General features: G+C 44.6%; 1 protein-coding gene across 2 annotated transcripts in view; it reads right to left on the bottom strand.

The window, feature by feature from the left end:
• The window catches only part of PCSK6 (proprotein convertase subtilisin/kexin type 6), a 193,076-nt gene that overhangs the window by 35,717 nt on the left and 133,242 nt on the right, over positions 1 to 24,117 (bottom strand). For both annotated transcript variants that reach the window (XM_086711391.1, XM_086711393.1), the window contains exon 13: positions 22,339 to 22,475. In XM_086711391.1, the coding sequence (XP_086567517.1) occupies positions 22,339 to 22,475 (137 nt within the window). The remainder of the gene's footprint in view (positions 1 to 22,338; positions 22,476 to 24,117) is intronic.

The following is a 24,117-nucleotide window of genomic DNA, read 5'->3' as shown; positions in this document are numbered from 1 at the left end:
CATTTGAATGTTTAGTAGAATTTGCCAGTTCATCTATCTGGTGAATTGTTATCCTTGAGTTTTCTTTTCTTTTTTTTAAATTAATTTTTTTTAATGTTTATTTAGTTTTGAGAGAGAGAGAGTGAACAGGGGAGGAGCAGAGAGAGAGGGAGACACAGAATTTGAAGCAGGCTCCAGGCTCTGAGCTGTCAGCACAGAGCCCAACGCCAGGCTTGAACCCACAAACTGCGAGCGTAAAATCATGACCTGAGCCAAAGTCGGACACTTAACTGAGACAACCGAGTTTTCTTGTAAATTATATAATCAATTTAATAGGATAGTTTCAATCTTTATTTTTTTCTTGTGTCAATTTTACTAAGTTGTATTTTTTTCTTGGAATTTGCTCATTCCACTTAAAATTTCTTTTCTTTCTTTCCTTTTTTCTTTTGGTCACAAGTTTATCATATCTTCTTACAACAATTTTAACGTATACAGGATTTATAATAATGTTCCTCATTTTCATTCCTGAAATGATATAGTCTCAGTTTTTTCCTTGACTGATCCTCCTAGAGGTTTATCAATTTTATTCGTCTCCTCAAAAAACTAACTTATGGTTTTCTTGATTCTCTCTTTCATACTTTTGTTTTCTAGTTCACTAATTCCCGCTATTAAAAAAATTCTTTCTTTCCTATTTCTTTGCATTGATGTTTTTGGTCTTTCTCTACCATCTCAAGCTGGATGCTTAGCACATTCATTTTTAGCCTTTTGTCTTTCCTAATGCATAAATTTCCCTCACTCCACAACTTTCCTGGCATTCCACTTGTTGGGATATGTACTATTTTTATTATCATGTAGTTCTATATATTTTCTAATTTACATTATAATCTTTTTCTTTTGACACATGGGTTATTTGGAAGCATTTTTCAATTTTCAAATGTATGGGCTTTTTCTAAGTCATCATTTTCTTTTGAATTTTAACTTAAGTGTAATGTCAGAGAACAGGGTTTATATGCTACCAATCCTTAGAAATATGCTGAAGCTTGCCAACCAGCCCACTACGTGGCTGATTTTCATAAATATTCCATTTATGCTTGAAAAGAAATTTTATTCTTCGGTTGGTGGGTATAGACCCACCAATAGACCCATTAGACAGACCCATTAGATATAACTTGTCAGTTGTGATGTTTGAATCCTATATTCTTGAATCCTGTTTTATCTATCAAATATATTCGAGCATGTTAAATCTCCTACTTAGTGTGTGAGTTTGTCTTTTTCCCTTTGTACTTGTAACAGTTTTTTGCTTTCTATGTTTTGAGGCCGTGTTAGAACTGAACCAAATCTTTTATCAATGTGTGGTAATACTCTTTAGAGCTAATGATGCTTTCTGTGCTGACATTTCTGCTTGTCTGATGTTAATATAACTACACCAGCTTTCTTTGGGTTGGTATTTTCTTGGTATGTCTTTCTCCATCTGCTTTATTTTTTAATTTTTCTGGTTGTTTGTTTATTTGTTGTTTTTCTGTTTTAGAGACCCTTCTTCATAGTTCTTTGGGTCAGTCCTAGCAGGAAGCAGACAGCATAATTAAATGGGGATAATCCAAGGAGGCTTTAATAAAGAGACTGTTTACAAAGGTGTGAGCAGAGCAAAACAAAGTTACAACTTTGGATAGTGGAGTTCCCTGGGGCTAGTAACAGAACTGGTGTTAAGACCTTAGGTTACTTTATTCTACTGGCTAGGGTTGGGGGCAGGACTGTGACCCTGGGGAACTCTGGCTGCTGAGGGCAGCTGGAGGAAAAAATAAAATAAACTCATAAATAAATTTTTTTTCTCCCTCCATTTTCCTCTGGAGTTTTGCCTTGGCTGAACTTAACCGTAAGCCATAGGCAAAGAGTCTGAGATGATGCCAGCCTCCTAAGGCAGAGTGGGGTGGAGAAAAATAGACAATGGGGCTGGTAGACACCAGAAACACACTTGGCACGAGAGAAAATATATTTTTTAAAAATCTAATATGACAATTTTTGTCATCTAAAATGAAGCAATTAGTCTATTTACCTTTACTGAAACTAGGACTTCTTTTGAACCACTTGTTTTATGTGTTCTGCCATAAGGTTCTTTTTTCTTGTTTTTCCTTTCATGCCCTGAGGTCCCAGCTTTATGCAGGTGCTATAAAACTCTCTAGGTGGGCTCCCCAGATTCAGCGAATACCCTAAGGCACAAGCCACCATCAATCCTCCATTGACCTGACTGTCAACATGTCAATCAGCATTTAAAATTGTTTTCTGTGAGCAAGCAAGGACTAGGAGTCTGTAACAACTTTTAACATTTCAATTCCGTCTTTGATTTGGTCATTTGTTAGCAATTTAGAAAAAAGATTTACCTTAAAAAAATTTTTTTTAACATTTATTCATTTTTGAAAGGCAGAGAGAGACACAACGCGAATGGGGAAGGGGCAGAGAGAGAGGGAGACACAGAAACAGAAGCAGGCTCCAGGCTCCGGGCCATCAGCACAGAGCCCAATGCGGGGCTCGAACCCACAAACTGCAAGATCATGACCTGAGCCGAAGTCGGCCACTTAACCGACTGAGCCACCCAGGTGCCCCAAGATTTACCTTATACTATAACAAAAACAAAACCAAAACCATTGTGGAGAAAACCAAATCATAAACAACCTGGAATGGAAAAAAAAAATTATCAAAACTCTGGAGGAAAATCTTAAGATTATCTTCAAAAAATTAAAGGTTAAATAGCACATGAGGAAAAATATTTATAGGAACTATGACACATGATGGGCTATTACATCTGTATTTTACATGGAGTACTTTCTCAGCAGTGAGGGGGGCCTGGGTGGCTCAGTAGGTTGAGCATCTGACTTTGGCTCAGGTCGTGATCTCATGGTTCCTGTGTTGGAGCCCTGCATGGGGCGCTCTGCTGTCAGTACAGAGCCCACTGTCCCTCTCTCTCTGCCCCTCTCCTGCTTGTCCTTTCTCTTTCTCAAAAATAAACATTAAAAAATAGTAATAACAACAGCAGTGAGACGTCTTGGGACAAAAACAGAAATGGCAATTTTCCAAAGAAAAAACACACTCTGTACACAAATATTTGGAAAAAAGTGTTCATCCTCATTAGTAATTATCACAATGCAAATTAAGGAGAGATATCATTTATTTCCTCTAGAGCTGGCCAGTGAGTGTGCTTGATGAGATTACAAATTTGTTCAACTATTTTGAAAAGCAAATCCGTAACAGGCATCAAAAGTAGATATGCTTCCATCTCTTACTTGTCTGGTGAATGGTCCCCAGGAAATAATTTTAAATTTAGGAGAAAGCCTTTTGCACTAAGCTGTCTATTTATAATAGCAAAAAGGAAAAAAAAAAAAAAAAAAAAAAAAAGGAAAATAGCCTGCATGTCCAACAATAGATGCATGGCTCAAATAAATTATCGTGTTTCTACTTGGTAAAGTTTTATAAAAAAAAGTGCTGCTTACAAAGGATGTATAATGATATTAAAAGATGCTTGATATGCAAGTCATACAAAGAAATCCAAAGTTATGAATGCAGCCTGGTTAGAACTCTATAAAATGTCAGGAAACAGAACACCAAATAGAAATATAGATGTATTTTTGAACATGACATGTTTCTGGGGGAAAAAAAAGGCAAATGTTCAAAAATTAAATGCACTTATATATTTGGTCGTGGCTCTGGCTGCCAGAATATTGCCCAGTGTGGGCAGCATGGACCTCCAGGTACATCTTTTTTTTTTATGTTTATTTATTATTGAGAGACAGAGAGAGACAGAGCATGAGCATGGGAGGGGCAGAGAGAGGAGGAGACACAGAATTTGAAGCAGGCTTGAGGCTCTGAGCTGTCAGCACAGAGCCTGATGTGGGGCTTGAACCCACCAACTGCGAGATCATGACCTGAGCTGATGTTGGATGCCCAACCGACTGAGCCATGCAGGTACCCCTCCAGGTACATCTTTGTACCTAAAAGCTGATTGATGGTACAGGAATGTGACAGAGGAGTTTTGGGGAAGCTCTTTCTCTTCTCCATGCCAATTGATTTTTCATTTTCAACCACATTTAGACTATTATGTGCAAAAATGAAATATTAAAGAAAAAAATCTCATCTTTTTATTACATTCACCATCAGGAGATATGAAACCAACTGGCAATGCCATGACTCATAACCATGCACAACGGTGGTTGGATTGTCCCCTCACCTATCTGAAGTAGGAATGTTTGTTTTTTTCTTGCACTAGGAGACCTGGGGGATGGCGAGGAGAAGGGAGGCAAAAAGACCAACCGAAACATACCGAAGCAAATGGGGTTAGAAGTGGGACTTTTGGATAGCTGTGTGTATAGTGACTGTTTGGAAACTTTACTGAAATCTTCAGTTCTGGTTGTTTTTTTTTTTTTAATTTTTTAATGTTTATTTATTTTTGAGAGAGACAGAGACAGAGTGTGAACAAGGGAGGGGCAGAGAGAGGGAGACACAGAATCTGAAAACAGGCTCCAGGCTCTGAGCTATCAGCCCAGAGCCCGACACGGGGCTCGAACTCACAAGCCATGAGATCATGACCTGAGACGAAGTTGGACGCTTAATCAACTGAGCCACCCAGACGCCCCTGGTTTTTTGTGTTTTTTTAAAAATTAATTAATTAATTAATTTAGGGAGAGAGCTCAAGCAGGGGAGGGGCAGAGAGAAAACGGGAGAGAGAAAGAATTCCAAGCAGGCTCTGTACTGTCAGTGTGGAGCCCCATGGGGGGCTCAAACTGCAAGACCACTACCTGAACAAAAGGTCACTTAACTGACTGACTTTCTTTTAAGTAGGCTTCTTGACTAGTGTGGAGTCCAACACTGGGCTTGAACTCAAGCCCCTGAGATCAAGACCTGAGCTGAGATCAAGTCAGACGCTTAACCAAGGGAGCCATGCAGGCGCCCCTCTTCAGTTCTGTTTCAAGAGAAGCAGGAGTGATAATCTAGAATCGTACTTTCCAGAAATGAGAGTTCAGTGACAAACTTGAAAGCCGGCACAGAAGGCACATGCTTTGAAATCTGACTTTCTTCCTAGCCGTCAGGACAAGATAGATTGAGCCCTGGATCGCAGATTGCAAAATTTCAACTCCTCTTGGAAGCGGAGATGAGCCCAAAACAGATGTCAATTAAACAGCAGTCAGTAAAACAACAATAAAACGAGAACAGCTCTCCTCTTAGGAAGAAATGCCTGAAAGAGCTAACTAACTGAAAGGAAATCAGAAAACCATGGAACTTTAGATGGTGAAAAAAGGAAAATTGCAGTCACATAGGAAAGACTAATTTCTTCCACTTTTAACCAATTATTAAATGTTTTTACTGAGTGTGCACAGCCGAAAAGAGAACTGATTAAAATTCTATGAGCTCTTGATTTAAACAAGGTTCATGGGTGCACGCACATTCAGTCATCCAACAACTATTCACGGACTGTGCTCAAAGTGCCCGGCGCTGGGGGCGGGAGAGACGGAAGCCTGAGCACTGTGCTTCAGAAGGCAAGCTTTGTCCGCCCACAGCAGAGTCACATTGGACCAGTTCTACCTATGACACTTTTGATCACCTCTGCCTCTGCAATATTTCATCCACATTATTGACACTCACATTAGATCGGCCACCTGAGCATGTGTTTTAGCCCAGGTTCCCTAGAAAATGGGAATCTGAGGCAAAGCCTGGGGACTGAGGCTTTATTGGGAGGTAGGATCCCAGGGCAACAAGAGTGGGGGATGGGTGGGTGGAGAAAGACAGGGGAGGGGGCAGGGGACAACCCCCCAGCAGGCTGCAGCTTCACAACAAAACAGCAGGGCCCTTGGCCAGGAGACATCCTTCAAAGAGGCTTTGTGGGACGCAGGGAAGGGCAAAAGCTCCCCACCCCGCCCCTCCGTCTTTTGGGCAAACCTGCTGTGCACTTCCTGATGCGTCACCTGCCCCCTCCAGGAAGCTCAATCCTGGGGAGCCCAGATGTCACACTTCTTCTGGAAGTGGAAAGAAAAGTCACAGCCTCCCCAAGTCCTGCTGGGAAGTACCTGACTCCCCAGAGCCCCTGCAGCTCTTCCCTGTGTGGGAACAACTGTGCCCCAGTCCAGCCTTCACAGCGGGGGGGGGGGGGGGGGGGGGCGCAGGGGGGTTGCTCAGGAGATAAACTGGGGGCCAAACCTCTTCACCGGGCAAGAGGGGGGCCCAAGGGCAGAGGGGCTGAGCCAACCTGGAGAGGCATAGAACAGGTCCAGGTGACACTGATGGAGTAAATTGTAATCATTACATGTGCTTGGAGGTAGAAGGCATGAACTAGCACGAGTAATATTTGAAAAGAACATTTTACCCCTGGCCTTTCTTTGGTCTTCCATCCAAGTGAGCACAGCATCTTGGTAAGATACTGTATAAGAGTATGAGGCAGAGTTGCAGAACTGGTGACATGTGACACATGTGATAGGTTCCAACATGGCTTAACATCAAGAAATACTTGGTACTTTTAATATTTCAGGCACTATGGTCAAACACCAATCGAAACCCTTAAAAAATCTCACGAAGCATTTTTTTTTTTCATATAAAATCTTCCTACATTTGAATCTCCTCCAGGCCTGTGAAGTACATACTATGATTCCCATCATGCACGTGCAGTGATGGGGGCTGAGAGGAGAGAGGGTCTGTGACCAGGCCAGCAAGTGGCCCAGTTGGAACTCAGGCCACACCCACCAGAGACTCTGCCCTGGGCTCACCCCAAACAGGTCCCAACACCCATTTCCTGTGCCCAGGACCCCAGTTCATGTGGCAGCCTGGTCTTCCTCCTACCACCACCCTGTCAACTTGACTGTGGTTCAGGGTTGATCTTTATGGTGTGTCTGTGCCCCCTACAGCTAACTCTGCAGGTCCTGGCAAATGCACTCAAATTCTTCCTGAGCTTCTTTGATCTCGCCCCGGCTTCAACTTTCACGTTTGTGCTAAAAAGAGAACCAAAGATGGGATTCTGCAGAAGCGAGAGCAGGTGGAGTCGGGTGTCCTGGGCTGAGCTCCAAAGAAAGCCAAGATGTGTGAGAACTTCTAAAGTGGCTCTGACCCCAGAGAGCACACCGAGCACAGACACAAAGGCCCCTGAAAAGCCAGTCAGTTTGTGGTGTAGTTAAGTCCTCACAGCAGTTTCAAAAGCAAGCTGTTGGTTAGCAAGTTTTGGTTTCTTTTGTTTGGGAAAAAAAACATTGCTTAAGAAGACGAAAGAATAGAAATGTACCTGCTGAGTTCAAGACTTGGGAGAGAGTTTTTCCATTCGGTCTGTTGACTGGCCGGTGATCCAGCTTGCCCTCAGCACAGCAACCCTGAATTCTGTTGTTTCCAGATCCCTGGGTTCTCTATAAGCAGAGCCTCTTTAATTTTTCTCAAAGGCAGTAGGGCAGGTCTCTGCCAGTTACCTCTGGGCTGGAACTTTCCCGGAGGGCAAACGGATCCATTCCTAAAGGCTGTGGTTAGAACTACTGCAGGTGAGTGAGAAGGGGGAGGGAGGAGTGGGGAAGACAGGGACCCGAGTTTCCATGGCAACCCACTATATGCCAGGTTGTGTTCAAAATGTTCACTCCCATCCGGTGCTCACAACACTCCTATGAGAGAATATTATTGGTCACAAGGTCTTCCAGCCAGTGTCTGTAGCTGGTACGGTCAGTATTGGGACCCAGGCCTTACTACTGCATTCATGTTCTTTTCACCAAATCACACTGTGGTCCCAGGTGCAGAATACCTGGTTGAAATCTGGGGAACTTCTGCTTGTTGACTTGCTCTCAGGACATTTACCCTCCCATGTTTTTTGTTTGTTTGTTTGTTAGTTTGTTTTTTAATTTTTTTTTAATGCTTATTTCTGAGACAGAGAGACAGAGCATGAGCGGGGGAGGGGCAGAGAGAGAGGGGGACACAGAATCTGAAGCAGACTCCAGGCTCTGAGCTATCAGCACAGAGCCCAACTCGGGGCTCGAACTCACAGACTGCGAGCTCATGACCTGAGCTGAAGCCAGACGCTCAACCGACTGAGCCACCCAGGCGCCCCTTCCCTCCCATGTTTTAATTTATATTTTGTTCGGTTACTATGAAGACTGAATATCTTTTGCTGTTCACTGGTTATTTATATCTTTTCTTTATGAGTTGTCTTTTTTAGGCTCTTTGCTGATTTTTCTGCTAGGGTGCTTTGCATATTTTTTAGATTTTTAAACACTCTTTATATATTAAGGCTATCATAATGTAAAGCCCTGTTTGCCATCACCTAATTATGGGGGTTGAGATGTTAGAGATAAAGAAGGTGTCTGCCTGTGTATTGGAACTTTTTTATACCGGACATTGTTTTTTAACTCTATCTCTTGGATAAATGACTTTTTAGCATATTGAGAATCCAAATGATAACTGCTTGCTGGTTAGCAACATTTAGTCAGAAAAGGAGTTTGGTTTATTAATTAAGCAGTTAAACTGATGGCAATTGCATGTTTACTCTTCTGAGTGGGCCTTGAGAAGAAATAAACCAATGATTTGTAAGAGCCCCTGATTGTGATGTCTAGTCCTGGCCGAGGTGGGGAGGGTTAGGGTTTTGCTTTGTTGGGATGAAGAGGAGTTGCAGGGTGGAGGACAGAGCACATTATAAGGTCTGAGCCTTGGTCATATCCTGATTGAATGCATCTGCCTCAAGTATACCCATCCCAAAAGAGAGTCCTTGACCTATATGATTCCCAATAAGCAGTGGTGCGCTAGGACCACTTTGCCTTGGTGTATTGATTGAAAACATTTTCAGGGACTTTGTGAAATGGTTGTTAAACCTAGCCATTATTAAAAATTAAATGATAAAAGCTTATAGTTAAATTATATTGAGAACAAAGGTAAGAAATACTCAAAAGTTATCACTTCCTAATCATTTTACTGTATTTTGTCATTATCTATGCTTTGGGGAGATTACCTATATACTATGGATCCCATGGAAATACTATATGATGAGGGAGCATGGGGCAGGCTGAGGGCAAAATACAAGCTACTGCCCTCCCTCCCCCCACATCCCAGGTGTGCTGCGTGTGATATTCCCCAGGCACTCCTGGCTGCCCAAGGACAAAGGAAAGGAAAGAAAATAAATGGTTAACTGATAGAGATCACAGTCATACAGGACATGGGTCTCCATTAGTTTACAAATATCTTAGTAAATTATAAGAAAAAGGCAATCTTATCAACAGCCTAATCTCCAGAAATCTGTAGACTGGAGCCCCAATATCCCCCTGCCTAATGCTATGGAGAACAAAGGCAAGAAGGAAAAGGCAGGTAAAATTAAATTTCCTTATAACCTGCAGCCCATTGACAAATACTTGAGGCAAATACAGAGTATGACATTTTTCCAGGAACCCCCTACCGTTCTAATGTTAATGCCTTACTAGAGGGAAAAACAACCTTAGCTTGACAATAGCAAGGCCTCCGGTATCTTAGGAGTCCTCTTTAGCATAGCAAAGTCCCTCTGGAGGCCTCCCTTTAGACTTTACTTCCCCAACTTCATAGTATATAACTGGCCACTCTTCACAACCCCAGTGCAGCTCTTTCTGCCCACAGGTCCTGTTCCCGTGCTTTAATAAAATCACCTTCTTGCACCAAAGATGTCTTCAAGAATTCTTTCCCCCCAAACCTCATCACTATCTACTGATGGCCACTGTGCATCTCCTCTGAATTCTGCTCTCAGCGACATCATGTTGGTGGCTTGAATTCAGCCATGGTAGGAGCATTTACATGTGGAAATAGATAAACATTACAAAAAAGGGCTTGATTTACTGTGGATTTTCTGGACATACGAAAGTGAAGGAGGAGGAGGAAATATTCATAATGTAGATTAAGCTTCAAAGGGCATTATATCTGTAGCCATTAAAGAATTGATGAAATATTCTAGTGTTTGAAAACTATCATCCAATTCAGAAATGAAGTTGTCCATGCCCTTGGCAAATGAATCAGGTTCCAACTTCTATTTATGCCAAAGGAGTTGTTCCTTGCAATTGCAACCACAGATTGGCTAGAGATACAGGAGTCTGGCAAAAATCTCTGAATGTATTCTCTGAGAATCAAGAGCTATATGTAATTTACAACGAGCACAGTGTATCCTTATTATTATTTGTAAACTGCTTGCTACACATACTTTGTATCAGTAACATTTATAATATTGCACACGCATATGCGTAAGTATATATATGTATCTGTACATACTTGCCCCTGGAGTGCTAGTTGTTTACCAGCACATAGTGTTTACCAGCACATAGAACAATGTGGGTCCACGGGTGAGTAAATGGGGAAGGGATGAGAGTCCCCAAATAACACCCAAATAAACAAACCTCTTAATTACCAGGTGACAGAGTCCTCAATTCAACTGCAATTTGTAAATGGGCTAGAGCAGAGGGCTGCAAACTATGGCCACAGACCCACCACCTGATTTTGAATAGTTATGCTGAAACACAGCATATGCATTCATTTACATATTTTCTATGGCTCTTTTCATACTATAATGGAAAAGCTGAGCCGTTGCCACAGAGACCAGAAAGCCTAATATATTTACTATCTGGCCTTTCACAGAAAAAGTTAGCAACCATCAGGCTTGAGTGAAGCGAAAAAGACCATCTGTGAATTACTAGAGTTCATCCAAAATATTTTAGAAATATTTTTCTAATTTTAATTTTATGGTTCTTTTTGCCAAGCAGAAGTTTCTAATTTTATGTGTATAAATCTACTAAAATAATAATCTCCTCTCCAAATGGTTAGCTAATTGTTGAGGGCTTTTATTCAATACCTCATTCTCCCCAGCCCAGCCCCCACACACCAATATGAAATGCTAGACTTAGTGCACTCCTGTGGCTGTACCAGTGGACTCTCTGTTCTGTTCCCCTTGACTTATCTGTCTGTATTAGCACCGGCCATACCATTTTAATTATTATTATACTTTAAAAATCCAGTTGACCCGTGGGGTGTCTGGGTGGTTCAGTCAGTTAAGCGTCCGACTTTGGCTCAGGTCACGATCTCACAGTTCGTGAGTTCAAGCCCCACGTTGGGCTCTGTGCTGACAGCTCAGAGCTGGGAGCCTGCTTCGGATTCTGTGTCTGCCTCTCTCTCTGCTCCTCCTTCACTCATGCTCTGTCTCACTCTGTCTCTCAAAGGTAAATAAACATTAAAAAAAAAATTCAGTTGACCCGTTGAGCAACATGGGTTTGAACTACACAGGTCCACTTATACACGGTTGTTTTGTTTTGTTTTGTTTTGTTTTTTAATAAATACAGTTTAGTACTATAAAAGTATTTCCTCTCCTTTATCATTTTCTTAATGACATTAAAAAAGATTTTTTTAAGGTTTATTTTTGAGAGGGAGAGACAGACAAAGCATGAGCGGGGGAGGGGCAGAGAGAGAGGGAGACACAGAATCCAAGCAGGCTCCAGGCTCTGAGCTGTCAGCACAGAGCCTGAAGTGGGGCTCAAACTCACAAACCGTAAGATCACAACCTGACCGGTGGTCAGATGCTTAACCAACGGAGCCACCCTGGCGCCCCTGGCAATGACATTTTCTTTACTCAAGCTTACTTTATTGTAAGAATATAGTATATAACACATATAACATATACATTAACACATACAGGATATGTATTAATTGTGTTATCAGTAAGGCTTATGGTCAACAGCAGGTCATTAGTAGTTAAGTTTCTGGGGAGTCAGAAGTAATATGTGGATTTTTCGACTGAGGGGTGGGTTGGCGCCCCTTACCCCTGTGTTGTTCAAGGGTCAACTGTATGTCTGAATACCTGCATTTATTTATTTTTTAAATTTCTCTCGCTATTCTCTGTGTTTACTCTTCCAGATCAGTTTTATAATCATTCAGTTAGATTCCTCCTACCCCCTTAATTTCATGGTGAGATTGATTGGTATTGCCTTAAAATGGGAGATTTGTGAAGAATGGCCATGTCAGTGATGTTGAAGCGAGGAACACCGTACAAAGGAAAAACACTTAAAAATCAATAACCATCTATTCTAAGTGCCTATTGTATTTCAAGTGTTCTGGTCGGTTAAAAAAAATAAAGGTCTCTGCCACATCAACTCTCACTTGACTCTCAGTCCTGGTGAAGCAGCCTCTCAGGAGAAACATTTTCCAGAAGTCATGACTACAGTATGCAGGAAATGCTCCTCATACAAGGCACCTGTTAGACTTCAATGTTTTATTTGGTTTTTATCTTATGACACTTGGAATAAAAAACCCAACCAAAGCTTTCCCAAAGCCAGACACAGGAAAACCACTGGCCACATGGCTTAAAAGGGCATAACATCAGCTAAAGGCCGCCTGCAGTCAAAAGGGGCACACTGCGTCCAGACTGTCCTTATGGCTGTGTGGGTTCTGTCAGCCTCTTCCTAGAGCTTGGAACTAGCCTCCTTTCCCACAAAACGAGGGCAAAAACACTCACAGTAAGATTGCCATGAGGAGTCATGTTAATAGTATAACACCAAGCACTTGACATGGATGGAAATTTAATCCTTCCAACAGCTTTATGCACAAGAGGGACCTGAGGCTCAGAGAATGATGATGACCTGTCTAGGGCCGCTGTTGGTGAGGGGCAGAATATGAGTCTGGTGAGCAAGCTGGCTCCAGACTCAACCTCTATGGTATGCTGGTTCTTCAATAACAAACAAATATGCACGCGTGCACACACACACACACACACACACACACACACATTCATACATATATATGTACCCACCTACACTCACACCCCACACACATAATACATACATACATTCATGCGTACATACATACCCACATGTACATATGCATATAGACACATAACATACCCACATGCACACACACACACACACACACACATATACGTGTATATATATATACATATACACATATATATATATATATATATATATATATATATATATATATACACACACATACACACACATGATACCCACTCCAGTCCATGCACACACACAGAGTTTGCTGCCCTGCCTTAGTCCTAGATAGATTTAAGACTGACTCTCTGGGGATAAGAAAGTCCAAATAAACTAGTCCAAAGAAACGAGTTCTCCCATCGTATACTGAACCTTTTTTTCTCACATACATATGGAGAATTAAAGTATATTTGCTTCCAAGCAACTATATCTTTATGTTACCTTAATTGTGCAATCTAAAGTTCTATGATAGTCTTTCATTTTTACCTCTTAGGAAGAAATGTTACACATGGGTATATATATTTTTAATTTCATGATGGAAATTTTCAAATCAAAATAGAGAAAGCAATAGTGAGTTTCTATGTTCCCATCACACAGTGCCAGCAATCAGCAACATTCCACCAATTTTGCTTTGTCTACCCCCTCCTTGCTTTCCCATCCCACACCCCCTGAAGTGTTTATTATTATTATTTTTTATTTTTTTAGGTAAGCTCTACACCCAACGTGGGGCTTGACCCCAAGATCAAGAGGCACACGCTCTACCAACTGAGCCAGCCAGGCACCCCTCCTTGAAGTATTTGTGTGTGTGTGTGTTTTAATGTTTATTTATTTATTTTGAGAAAGAAAGAGAGAGCACAAACAGGGGAAGGGGAGAGAGAGAGAGGGAGAGAGAAAGAAAGAGAGAGAGAGAGAGAGAGAGAGAATACTGAGCAGGCTCCATGATGTCAGTGCAGAGCCTGATGCAGGGCTTGAACTCACAAACCATGAGATCATGACTGAGCCAAAAATCAAGAGTCAGATATTTAACCCACTGAGCCATCCAGGCACCCCCAAAGTATTTTCAGGCAAATACTAGATCTCATTAATATCTTACTTGTGAATACTATTGTATATATCACTAGCAATAAGAACTTTTTTTTTTTCATAAACCTTAACTCCTTGTCATTTAGGACTTTGTTTCAGATGCTCTGATTCTACACTGATTTTTATTTTATTTTGTTTTATTTTATTTTACTTTATTTTATTTTATTTTATTTTATTTTATTTTATTTTATTTATCTTTGAGAGAGAGAGAGAAAGAGTGCATAAAAGCAAGGGAGACGCAGAGGGACAAGGAGGGACAGAATCCCATGCAGGCTCCATGCTTAGCATGGAGTCCAATGCGGGGCTGGAATTCACAAACCATGAGATCATGACCTGAACTGAAATCAAGAGTTGGAGGCTTAACCGACTGAGCCACCCACGCCCCCCTATATACCGATTTTTAGCAATGAGGTGAAATAACACCAGTACCTGATAGAGAACACATAAGCACTATCATTCCATTCCTCTTTTTGATACATTTTACTGCTTCCCTAGCTCAGTGGGCATCTGGAAATGCTGGTGAAACAGAGAGAAACCTGGCCCATGCGGGTTGCTGCTCTTTTGGAATCAGAGGGAAGACTAGAGAGAGAGAGAGAAAAAAAAAAAGAAATTTTCATCAGGGAGAAAAAGTGAATTCTCTGCATTCAAGAGAAATGACATAGAAATTTTTAAGACGCCATCAATTGTTTCTGCCTGTGTATTACTATGTGAACACCATGTAAAACGAAAACCCATTGGAGCCATGGAATATGATACATGGTGTCCATTAGAGAAGGGGGATTGGAAAGCGTGCTTGAATTTTTTTTCCATTTCAGGTTGATGCCTTACAACCCCCCTCACAGGCGAAGACAACGGGAGGCACCCAAGCTCTTCAGGTGGGCTCGTGGTTATAAAGTAAGTGTGAGCCCAGGATGGAAACAAACCACAGCCCTGCTTGGGCTCTCCGTGTCGGGCACAGAGCCGAAACCGCAGGGCGGAACAGGGTGCAGAGGTGAAGCGTGAAGAAGCAGGCTTCTGCCTCTGCGTGCCCAGCAGGTCTGGCGTGTTGCCCACAGGCAGTCTCAGTAAGGGTGTGCCCAATGAATGAGAGAAGAAACGAGCAAAGACATCCCTAGTGCTGCTCAGGGCCAAACTCACTTCCAGCTGAGCAGAGCTGTGGGCATCGGAGTGCTTGCAGGAGCCCCAGGTCACGAGGAGGTGGTGGGGGTGTCCCCGTGCCCGAGGGTACTAAGCAGGATGCCTACCTGAGCAGGGAGGCTGGCCCCGGTGGTGCAGGTGCACGGGCTTTGCCTCGTGCACCAGGTGTGACCACCAATGTGGGCTCTGAGGTGAGGAGGGCAGGATAGGGGGACCCCTATCCTTAGTTACCTGGCCTGGGTCATCATCTTTTATGCAAATCCTCAGCAAGATGTGTTCATCCTCATCTGGTAGGAGGAAAGGCAGTGGTGAGGCCAGGTGCCATTATGGACTGAATGCGTGTGTTCCCCAAAATTCATATGTTGGAACCTGACCCCAACGTGATAGTATCAGGTGGTGGGGCGGTAGGGAGGTGATTAGGTCAGGAGGGTGGAGCCCTCATGAATGGGATTAGTGTCCTACCAAAAGTGACCCCAGAAAGTTAGCTTGCTGAGCTTCCGCCGTGCAAGGATATAAAAAGGAGGCGGCTGGGAAGAGAGACGTCCCCGGAACCCAACCGTGCTGGCAGCCTGATCTCAGACTTCCCAGCTTCCAGAACTGTGAAGAAAGAACTTCTGTTGTTTATAAGCCACCCGGTCTACGGCACTTTGGTAGAGCACTCTGAATTGACCAAGACATCAGAGATTTGGGGAAAGTGGGAACATGAGGATCCGACCCCAGGCCTGTTCCAAACCAGATGCGGGAGAAGGAAGTGCACACATTTCTCAGAGGACTGGAACTTTCTGCATTCAGGAAGGCCCAAACTTAAAATTTTGAACATTCCAGATGCAAACATTCTAAAACGCAGCCATGCTTCTCTGAAAGATGGTCTGCAAGGAGGGACCTCTGCTCTGGCTGCATCATCACCAGCCAGCGCCCTGTCTCAGGCCTTGCAGGCTCTGGATGGTAACTGGGGTGGCCTGCGTAGTGCTCGGCTTGCACGCCCACCCTGGATGCCTCAGGGAGCCTACTCTCCCACACCTGGGCCCACACCTGCTTCCCCAGTGAGGGTGCTGAGGTCCTAGCGAGTCCAGATCCGGCACTCAGTAAAGTTCAGTAAAGGTGTGCTCAACACAGGAATGAATGAAAAGCCACTTTTGTAAACACAACACAGCTGTGAATCAGGATGTGCTCTCAATTCCCTTCCTCCCTTGTCTCCCAGAGGAGACTGATCTTGGGAGAAGACACACCCTTCCCCTGGCCCAGGAACTGAAGAGGACAATGAATGAACTCATCAGCTACTCAGTTTCTAAGAAATAGTTTTAAAACGAATGACACAAACCAGGTTCAATCTGACAGGGGTGAGTATTCTTTGAGCTAGCATATTCAGAAGACTCAGTTATTTAATAAGGTGTGGTCTTAGCTGAGATTTTATAGTACTATCGCATAGCACACCATTGAAATGGAGTTGTTTTCTTTTTTCTTTTTTTTAAAGCAATTATGTAAGTTGCAGAGATTTGAGGGGTATTGAAGTGAACGATACAGAACCCAGCACCTTGCTCCCGAAACAGGGTCTCAGGAGCACTGTAGAGAAATGAGAACAGTGCTGCTCTTTCTGGCCAGCCAGTCTTTGTGTTTGCTGCATTAATCTTGGCATTGAGGCTGGCGGTGACTGGAAAACCAGGGAGGGAAAGACATGTGCTTTGGGATCAATCACACCCTGGGCACCAAAGGACAACACCCATAGGCAGCTCCCAGGCCTGCATTTCTCTTGGGCCCCAGAACGCTGCAGTCAGTAGGAAACTTTCGTTAACTGGTGTCACCTTCTATGGCTGAGGTCCCCGACAGACACTGCCAGACTGACCTAAACTTGTAAGTGTTGGGGACAGCCCTGCTTTGTTAATAATGTGCTTTTTAAATTTTTTTTTTTATTTTTGAGAGAGAGACAGACACAGCGTGAGAGTAGGAGGGACAGAGAGAGAGAGAGAGGGAGACACAGAATCTGAAGCAATATCCAGGCTCCGAGCTGTCAGAGCGGGGCTCAAACCCACAAACTGAGATCATGACCCGAGCCGAAGTTGGACGCTTAACTGACTGAGCCACCCAGGCACCCCAGAGGATAGCCCTGCTTTGAAAGCCAGACTGGTTGAAAGACCCTTCTCATTCTTTTTTCTCTTCTCCCCTGTACTCTGGAGAGATGCTGTTGGAACCAAGACTGAGTCCACCTGTGCACAGGGAGGAGGCGCTAATGCCTGGATGTGCTGAGCGTGCACAGCCTAGAGAGAGGAACCCATCCTCCTCACACACAGAAAGAGGGGAGGGCAGTAAGGCACCAGCGGCAGGCCACTTGCCTGTTGCTTGTTTCTGCAAAGGCCATCTCAGGAGCGGCACCTCCCTGCAGGGCAAAGCTTGTGCGAATGAACCGCCACGGGAACTGCTCAGGAACGCACAGGCGCTTAGTGTGCCCCGGTCCCCCAAATTCCAATAAGCCACAGAAGGTCAGAGCTAAGAGAGCTTATTCTGTTCCTGTCTCAACCAGCCAAAGATGCAGGTTCTAACCATGCCCAAGGAAGCGCATTGGCCTGTTTCAGGACTTACTGTGGGGCCGCCCTCGGGAGATATCCCCTGCATCTCTAAGCCTGTGTCCACTGTAGTATGTAAAGCAGCTGGTCATGTGGTGATCACAAAAGATTCCAAATGTACTCACTCATTCACCAAACAACCACTGCGCACCTATGATGATCCGCACAGCAGGAGGCACTGGGAACACGGGGAAGCCAGCAGACAAGGTTCCAGAGATCAGGGTGAAAGATGAGGGCAGGGCTGGAGAGTGCTGTGCAGGCAGGAGACAGGGAGCAGAGGCGGTGGGAAGGGGCGTAGGGGGTGCATGGCGCATAGTTCTGTGCTGGGCACCGAAGCAACCCCACAGCTCAGTACTTGCACTTGCGAGAATCATCATTACGTAGGTAGATTTCCCTCCAGTGCCCACCCCTGAAGGGCGGCAGGGTATCCCCACTCACCCCCGGGGAGAGCGCGTGCACACTTGTGGCTTTCACTACCAGCTACTTGCCAAATGTGTACTTCCAGCCCAGACCCCAGACCTCCACCCTGGCATCCAGGTACACATCTCTACCTGGATTTGTCATAGGAATCTTCCATGGAACCCCCTGCCCTAAACTAAGCTCCCAATTTTCTCTCCAGCCCCCCCTCCCCTGCAGCGTTCCAGATCCAGGAAACTGCGGGTCTGTTCTTGCCCAGAACAAAACCCATCTTCTGGAGTCGTCCATGTCCCCTCTCTACCCTCACAGCCTGTATCTTACCTGTCAGCAGGCCCTCTCAACACGGCTTTGGGAATCTGACCATTCCACTGCCACCACCCTGGTCTGAGTCACCTTCCTCTCCCATCGTGATGACCCCTTAACTGTGCCTCTCCTCTACTCCAACCACAGTTCGGAGTAGTCCGACCAAACTGGCAGGGGTGAACCTAGTAACAGAGAAGTTCACACCGTCTCTCTCCTCTGCCTAAAAGCCCCCAGTGGCTTCCCACCAATCCTTGCGGTGGCCTACAGCGCGGGGTGCAATGTGGTCTTGCAGGATCTCGGGCACCACTGGACACACCACATCAGCACCTGCATGCTGATAAAGCCGCCCGCAGGCAGTGCCGGTCCAGGGGGTGTGGGGATCTCCTAGGTGCCTGCCCATCTTGCCGCCCACCCACCCCTGCAGGAAGAGGATGTCTCCAGCTGGTCCTAAAGAGGACTGGGATGTGGGCAGGCTGGAGAGAGGGGAGGGGTAACCTCAGGCCAGCAGAGCCCCCTCCAGGCTGTGGACGTGCCACACGAGCCACTGCTTCAGAGACAGGCAGGTCCTCTATGAGGGCTCAGAGAACATCTAGCTCAGCTCTGTTTCACAGCCCAGGACACTGAGGTCCAGACAGGGACCCTGACTTGCAAAGTTCTTAGAAGTGTAAATAAACATCTACCAGAATCACAACGGTGTGCATGCTCTTCCCCGCGATAGACATGGGCCTCAGCTTCCGACGGACAAGCTGTGCTGTGTGAACACACAGCTCCACCGACGCATCCGTCCGGGTGCAAGTGGCAGTGCTGATGGCACAGGAACAGCACCTTGTACCCGAGGAGCACGCGATGCTTGTGGCTGCAGCTGGCATGAGACGCTGATCCTCGACTTTCAATGGTAGGTCAGTGCACTTTAGTGTTTTAAAAGAGTTCAGGAACTTCTACTTTTAAAATATGTGAATTTCGGGTGCCTGGGTGGTTCAGTGGGTTGAGCATCCGACTCTTGGTTTCAGCTCAGGTCATGTTCTCATGGTTCATGGGTTCGAGCCCCCAATCGGGCTCTGTGCTGGCAGCGCAAAGCCTGCTTGGGATTCTCTCTCTCCCTCTCTATGTCCCTCCCCTCCTTTCTCTCTCTCTCTCTCTCTCTCAAAATAAATAAACTTTCAATTTCAAGTGATTTAATTTGAATTTCAAGTGATGTAAAATTTTGCATCTTTGTATTTTTAGACTGTTATAGTAACTTTTTTTTTCAAAATAGTTATTATCCTAAAGGCAGAAAGAAAGTGACTGGGGGCAGGCAGGGTCTTATAGATGATTTGATCATTTAAAGTCAATTTTTGGGGTGCCTGGGTGGCTCAGTCGGTTGGGTGTCTGACTTCGGCTCAGGTCATGATCTCACGATTCGTGAGTTTGAGCCCCACATCAGGCTCTATGCTGACAGCTCAGGGCCTGGAGCCTGCTTCAGATTCTGTGTCTCCCTCTCTCTCTGCTCCTCCCCTGCTCACATTCTGTCTCTCTCTCAAAAATAAATAAAGATTAAAAAAAAATTTTAAGTCAATTTTCTGGGGGCATCTGGGTGGCTCAGTCAGTTAAGCATTTGACTTCATCTCAGGTCATGATCTTGTGACTCGTGAGTTTGAGCCCCGCATCGGGCTCTGTGCTGACAGCTCAGAGCCTGGAGCCTGCTTCAGATTCTGTCTCACTCTCTGTCTGCCCCTCCCCCTCTTGTTCTCCCTCGATCGTTCTTTCTCTCTCTCACACACAAAAAATAATAAAGTCAATTTTCTGCATGAGGCAAGTCAATGCTCTTCTGTTCTTCCTGGTTAAAAAAAAATTCTCTGAAACTGTGCTTCATGAAAACTCTGAAAAGGACCAGGGCAGGGGAAGGTTCTAGGGTGATCAAGAAGCAGGCCCCTAGGGACAACAGAACGGTGAAAGCAAACTTCAGGGAACTGTCTCCACAGACAGCATAGTCCCTGTCCCTTTACTACAAATCCCAATCCAACAGAGAGATATGTGAAGACATCAGAGACTGAGGTTGGTGACTATGGCAGAAGACGCAATGATTATTCTCATTTTCTCTCCTGGTGTAGCCTTATCACCTCCATCAGTGCCTGGCCCAAAGTAGGAATTCAATACAGATCAGTTCAAGAAATGATTATGACCCAAAAGGAGAGTTAGGAAGGGCTACCATCCCAGAGGAAAAAAAACAATCTGAAAGCAAAAGTAAGAAAACCATTCCATTTACAATAGCATCAAAAAGAACAAAATACTTAGGAACAAATGTCACCCAGGATGTACAAGGCATGTGGACTGACAGCCACAAAACAATGCTGATAGAAATGAAAGAAGATCGAGATAAGTCAAAATAAATAAATAAATTGTGTTCATGGATGGGAGAACTCAATTTTGTAAAGATGGCAATTCTCCCCAAACTGAACTAGATTCAGTGAAATCTCTATCAAAATTCCAACCACTGGGGCGCCTGGGTGGCTCGGTCGGTTAAGTGTCTGACTTCTGCTCAGGTCATGATCTCGCTGTTCGCGAGTTCGAGCCCCGTGTCAGGCTCTGTGCCAACAGCTCAGAGCCTGGAGCCTGCTTTGGATTCTGGGTGTCCTTCTCTCTCTGCCCCTCCCCCACTTGTGCTCTGTCTCTCTCTCAAAAATAAATACAAACATTAAAAAAAACCTGTTACAACTCCATAATAAAAGACAACCCAGTTTTAAAATAAGCAAAAGATATGAATACACATTTCTCCAAAGAAGATAAAAGTGGGCAATAAGCCCACGAAAAGATGCTCAGCATTGTTAGTCATTAGGGGAATTAGTGCAAATCAAAACCGTAATGAGATATACTTCACACCCACTAGGATGTCTATAATAAGAAAATGGATATGATAAAACAAGAGCTGATGATGACAGAGAGAAACTAAAATCCTCATATAGTGATGATAGGAATATAAAATGGTACAGCACTGCAGAGAACAGTTTGATGGTTCTCCAAAAAGTCAAACATAGAATTACTATATAACCCAGCAATTCCATTCTTACGTATACAACCAAGAGAACTGAAAATGTATGCCCACATAAAGACTTACATGTGGATGTTCAAAGCAGCATTATTCCTAACAGTCATTAAGTAGAAAGAACCCAGCTGTCCACCAACTCATGAAAGGATAAACAAAATGTTATAGATGCAATTATTTACACACAATTAAATTGTATTATTCATGAAAGGGCATGAAGTATGATACATACTATAAACATTATGCTAACTGGACACGAAAGGTGACATATTGTGTGATTCCATTTACATGAAACATCCAGAAGAGGCAAATCCATGGATACAGCAAGTAGATTAGGGGTTGCTGGGGGCTGGGAGAACGGGGAGTGTCTCCTTAGTGGATATGGGGTATCCCTTTGGGGTGATGACAAAGTTCTGGATTTAGTTAAGCGGTAAGTTGTACAAGACTGTGAATGTACTGAAGGCCATTTGGTTACACATTTTATTTATTTTTTTAATGTGTATTTATTTATTTATTTATTTATTTTTTCAACGTTTATTTATTTTTGGGACAGAGAGAGACAGAGCATGAACGGGGGAGGGGCAGAGAGAGAGGGAGACACAGAATTGGAAACAGGCTCCAGGCTCTGAGCCATCCGCCCAGAGCCTGATGCGGGGCTCGAACTCACGGACCGCGAGATCGTGACCTGGCTGAAGTCGGACGCTTAACCGACTGCGCCACCCAGGCGCCCCAATGTGTATTTATTTTTGAGAGAGGAGAGACAGAGCGTGAGCAGGGGAGGGGCAGAGAGAGGGAGACACAGATCCCAAGCAGACTCCAGGCTCTGAGCTGTCAGCACAGAGCCTGACGTGGAGCTTGAACTCACGAACCATGAGATCATCACCTGAGCCCACGTCGGACGCTTAACTGACTGAGCCACCCAGGCTCCCCTAGTTATACACTTTAAAAGGATTTAAATGGTGAATTTTACCTCCATAAAAAAAAAAGAAGAAGAAGAAAAAGAAAAGAAAGAATTATGAGAGACACAAGTTAAATAAAAGTCTGAGTTAACAAAAAGGTAGAAATAACAAAAGTGGTCTGGAAATTCCTGAGAACCACTGACCTTGCTTCTCGGGGTTGCGGACCTGGGACGGCATGTCTTGGATTTCCAAGGTCCATTCCCCCTCGGCCTTTTCTCCCCAGCAGTGCACGGTCATGAATTCCCAGTTTGTAAACCCTTCATTGGAATGATCCAGCAATCTGCAATTGGAGACTCGGGGTGAGAACACGAGGATCTGGAAAGGAGGGGGTGGGACAGGCCGAGGAGGGCTCTCTCCCAGCTCAGAATTACTTAGGTGACGGTACTATTCAGCTGAGTGGCACCTCCAGGGCAGCAGGTCTGAGAACGGAAGGAAAAAGAGCCTGGCCCTCAGCACAGGCGCAGGTGCAGGTACAATGGTGACCGCTTTCAAACCCTTGCATTATGACACAGCCCTGGACAGCAGCTTCACCTTCATTATCCCATCGGGTCCCCTGAACATTCTGAGAGGCAGGCAGGCTGGCAGGACTTACAGGTGCCCAACATGAGACGGACTCAGCCAGCGATGGGCTCTTCCTGCCATCCTAGTTTGCCGATGGAGAGATCCCAAGGGTAGTGATTCATGGCAGGTCCAACGGCCAGGAACCAGCTGAGCTGGGACTCACCCAATGGCATTCGGACTCCTGTCTTTGTTCTTTCCAGCACAGGGAGGTGTGTAAGAGGTTACCAAAGAAGGTCCTCAAACCCCCCACCCCCCACCCCATGTTCCTTCAGGTGTTTGGTTCCTTCCTACCCTTTCCCTCCTACAGAGGATCTGGACCAATGCCTGGATGCACAAAGGCAGAAAGAGGCTAGGCCACATGATTCTTGGACTTAAGCACCAAGGGCATCACAGAGGAAACCTTTCTAAAATGCTGGCTTATGGAACGAATGAAACCTTCACATCTGTCATGGACCCAGCTCTTACGTGCTGTTCTCCAGGAGATACAAAGAAGGAAAAACGTGCAACTCTCCAGGGCTTAACAGGCTTCAACAGGTGCATTTGGAAGAGATGACATAAGGGGCCTGGTTGTTCTCCAGTGTGGGTGGGAGGCACCCCTGGGTGCAGCACGAGGAGGCACAGGAGCTCCCGCCCCTCAGCCAGCCTCCCCTTGTAGGTTCTGATGAGCCTCCCTTGGTCCTTTGCTACCCCAAGGTCCTTCTGGACTTCAACCCAGATCCATTTCCTCTTCTTTGACTTGAGCAGGAAACAGGAAACAAGTTATGGGCACCCTCTTTCTTCCCACACCCTGTGCCCTGCTTAGTCTCCTCTCCTTGGAAGAAACAATCTCAGGTTCTTCTCCCTTACTCTTCCTTCCCAGTCTAATTTTCTAGCTCTATTGTGGAACACTGTCTTTACCCAAGAGCTCTTTATTTGTCATCAGAAGTTCAGATACATATTTGGTGTGATGTAAGACTGGATGCCTGATTTGGGTGTTCTCCGAACATCCAACGAATGTATAAAAACCTTTATCGGAAGAATGTTCTTCGCTTGGCGAATAGTGAGGGGGAAGGGCCACACCCTGTACGTTCTTCTAAGAAACTGCAAAGGTCAAGGCTGATTTTCACACACGATGCCAAACTGATCCCGACCCGCCTGGACAGAACAAAGACAAACTGTCTTCTAAGGGCTGAAACACTTAACGAAATGTCAACTTAACTCTTGGTGAAAAAAAATCTGGCAACCTGAAAAAGCTGCCGTATTGAGCAAGATGCGAAATAAAGTAGAAGTAATAGATCGCCCAAATACAAACTCTTGATATAATCACAAAATCTGTGCCTTGGAAAAAAACAAATTCCCAAGACTCAGATGACTGCCAAATG

Source organism: Puma concolor, chromosome B3, assembly GCF_028749965.1.
Source record: "Puma concolor isolate L17-30 chromosome B3, mPumCon1.1.hap2, whole genome shotgun sequence".
Lineage (NCBI taxonomy): Eukaryota > Metazoa > Chordata > Mammalia > Carnivora > Felidae > Puma > Puma concolor.
Note: the sequence above shows the minus strand (reverse complement) of the source record. Positions and strands in the feature narration are given on the sequence as shown.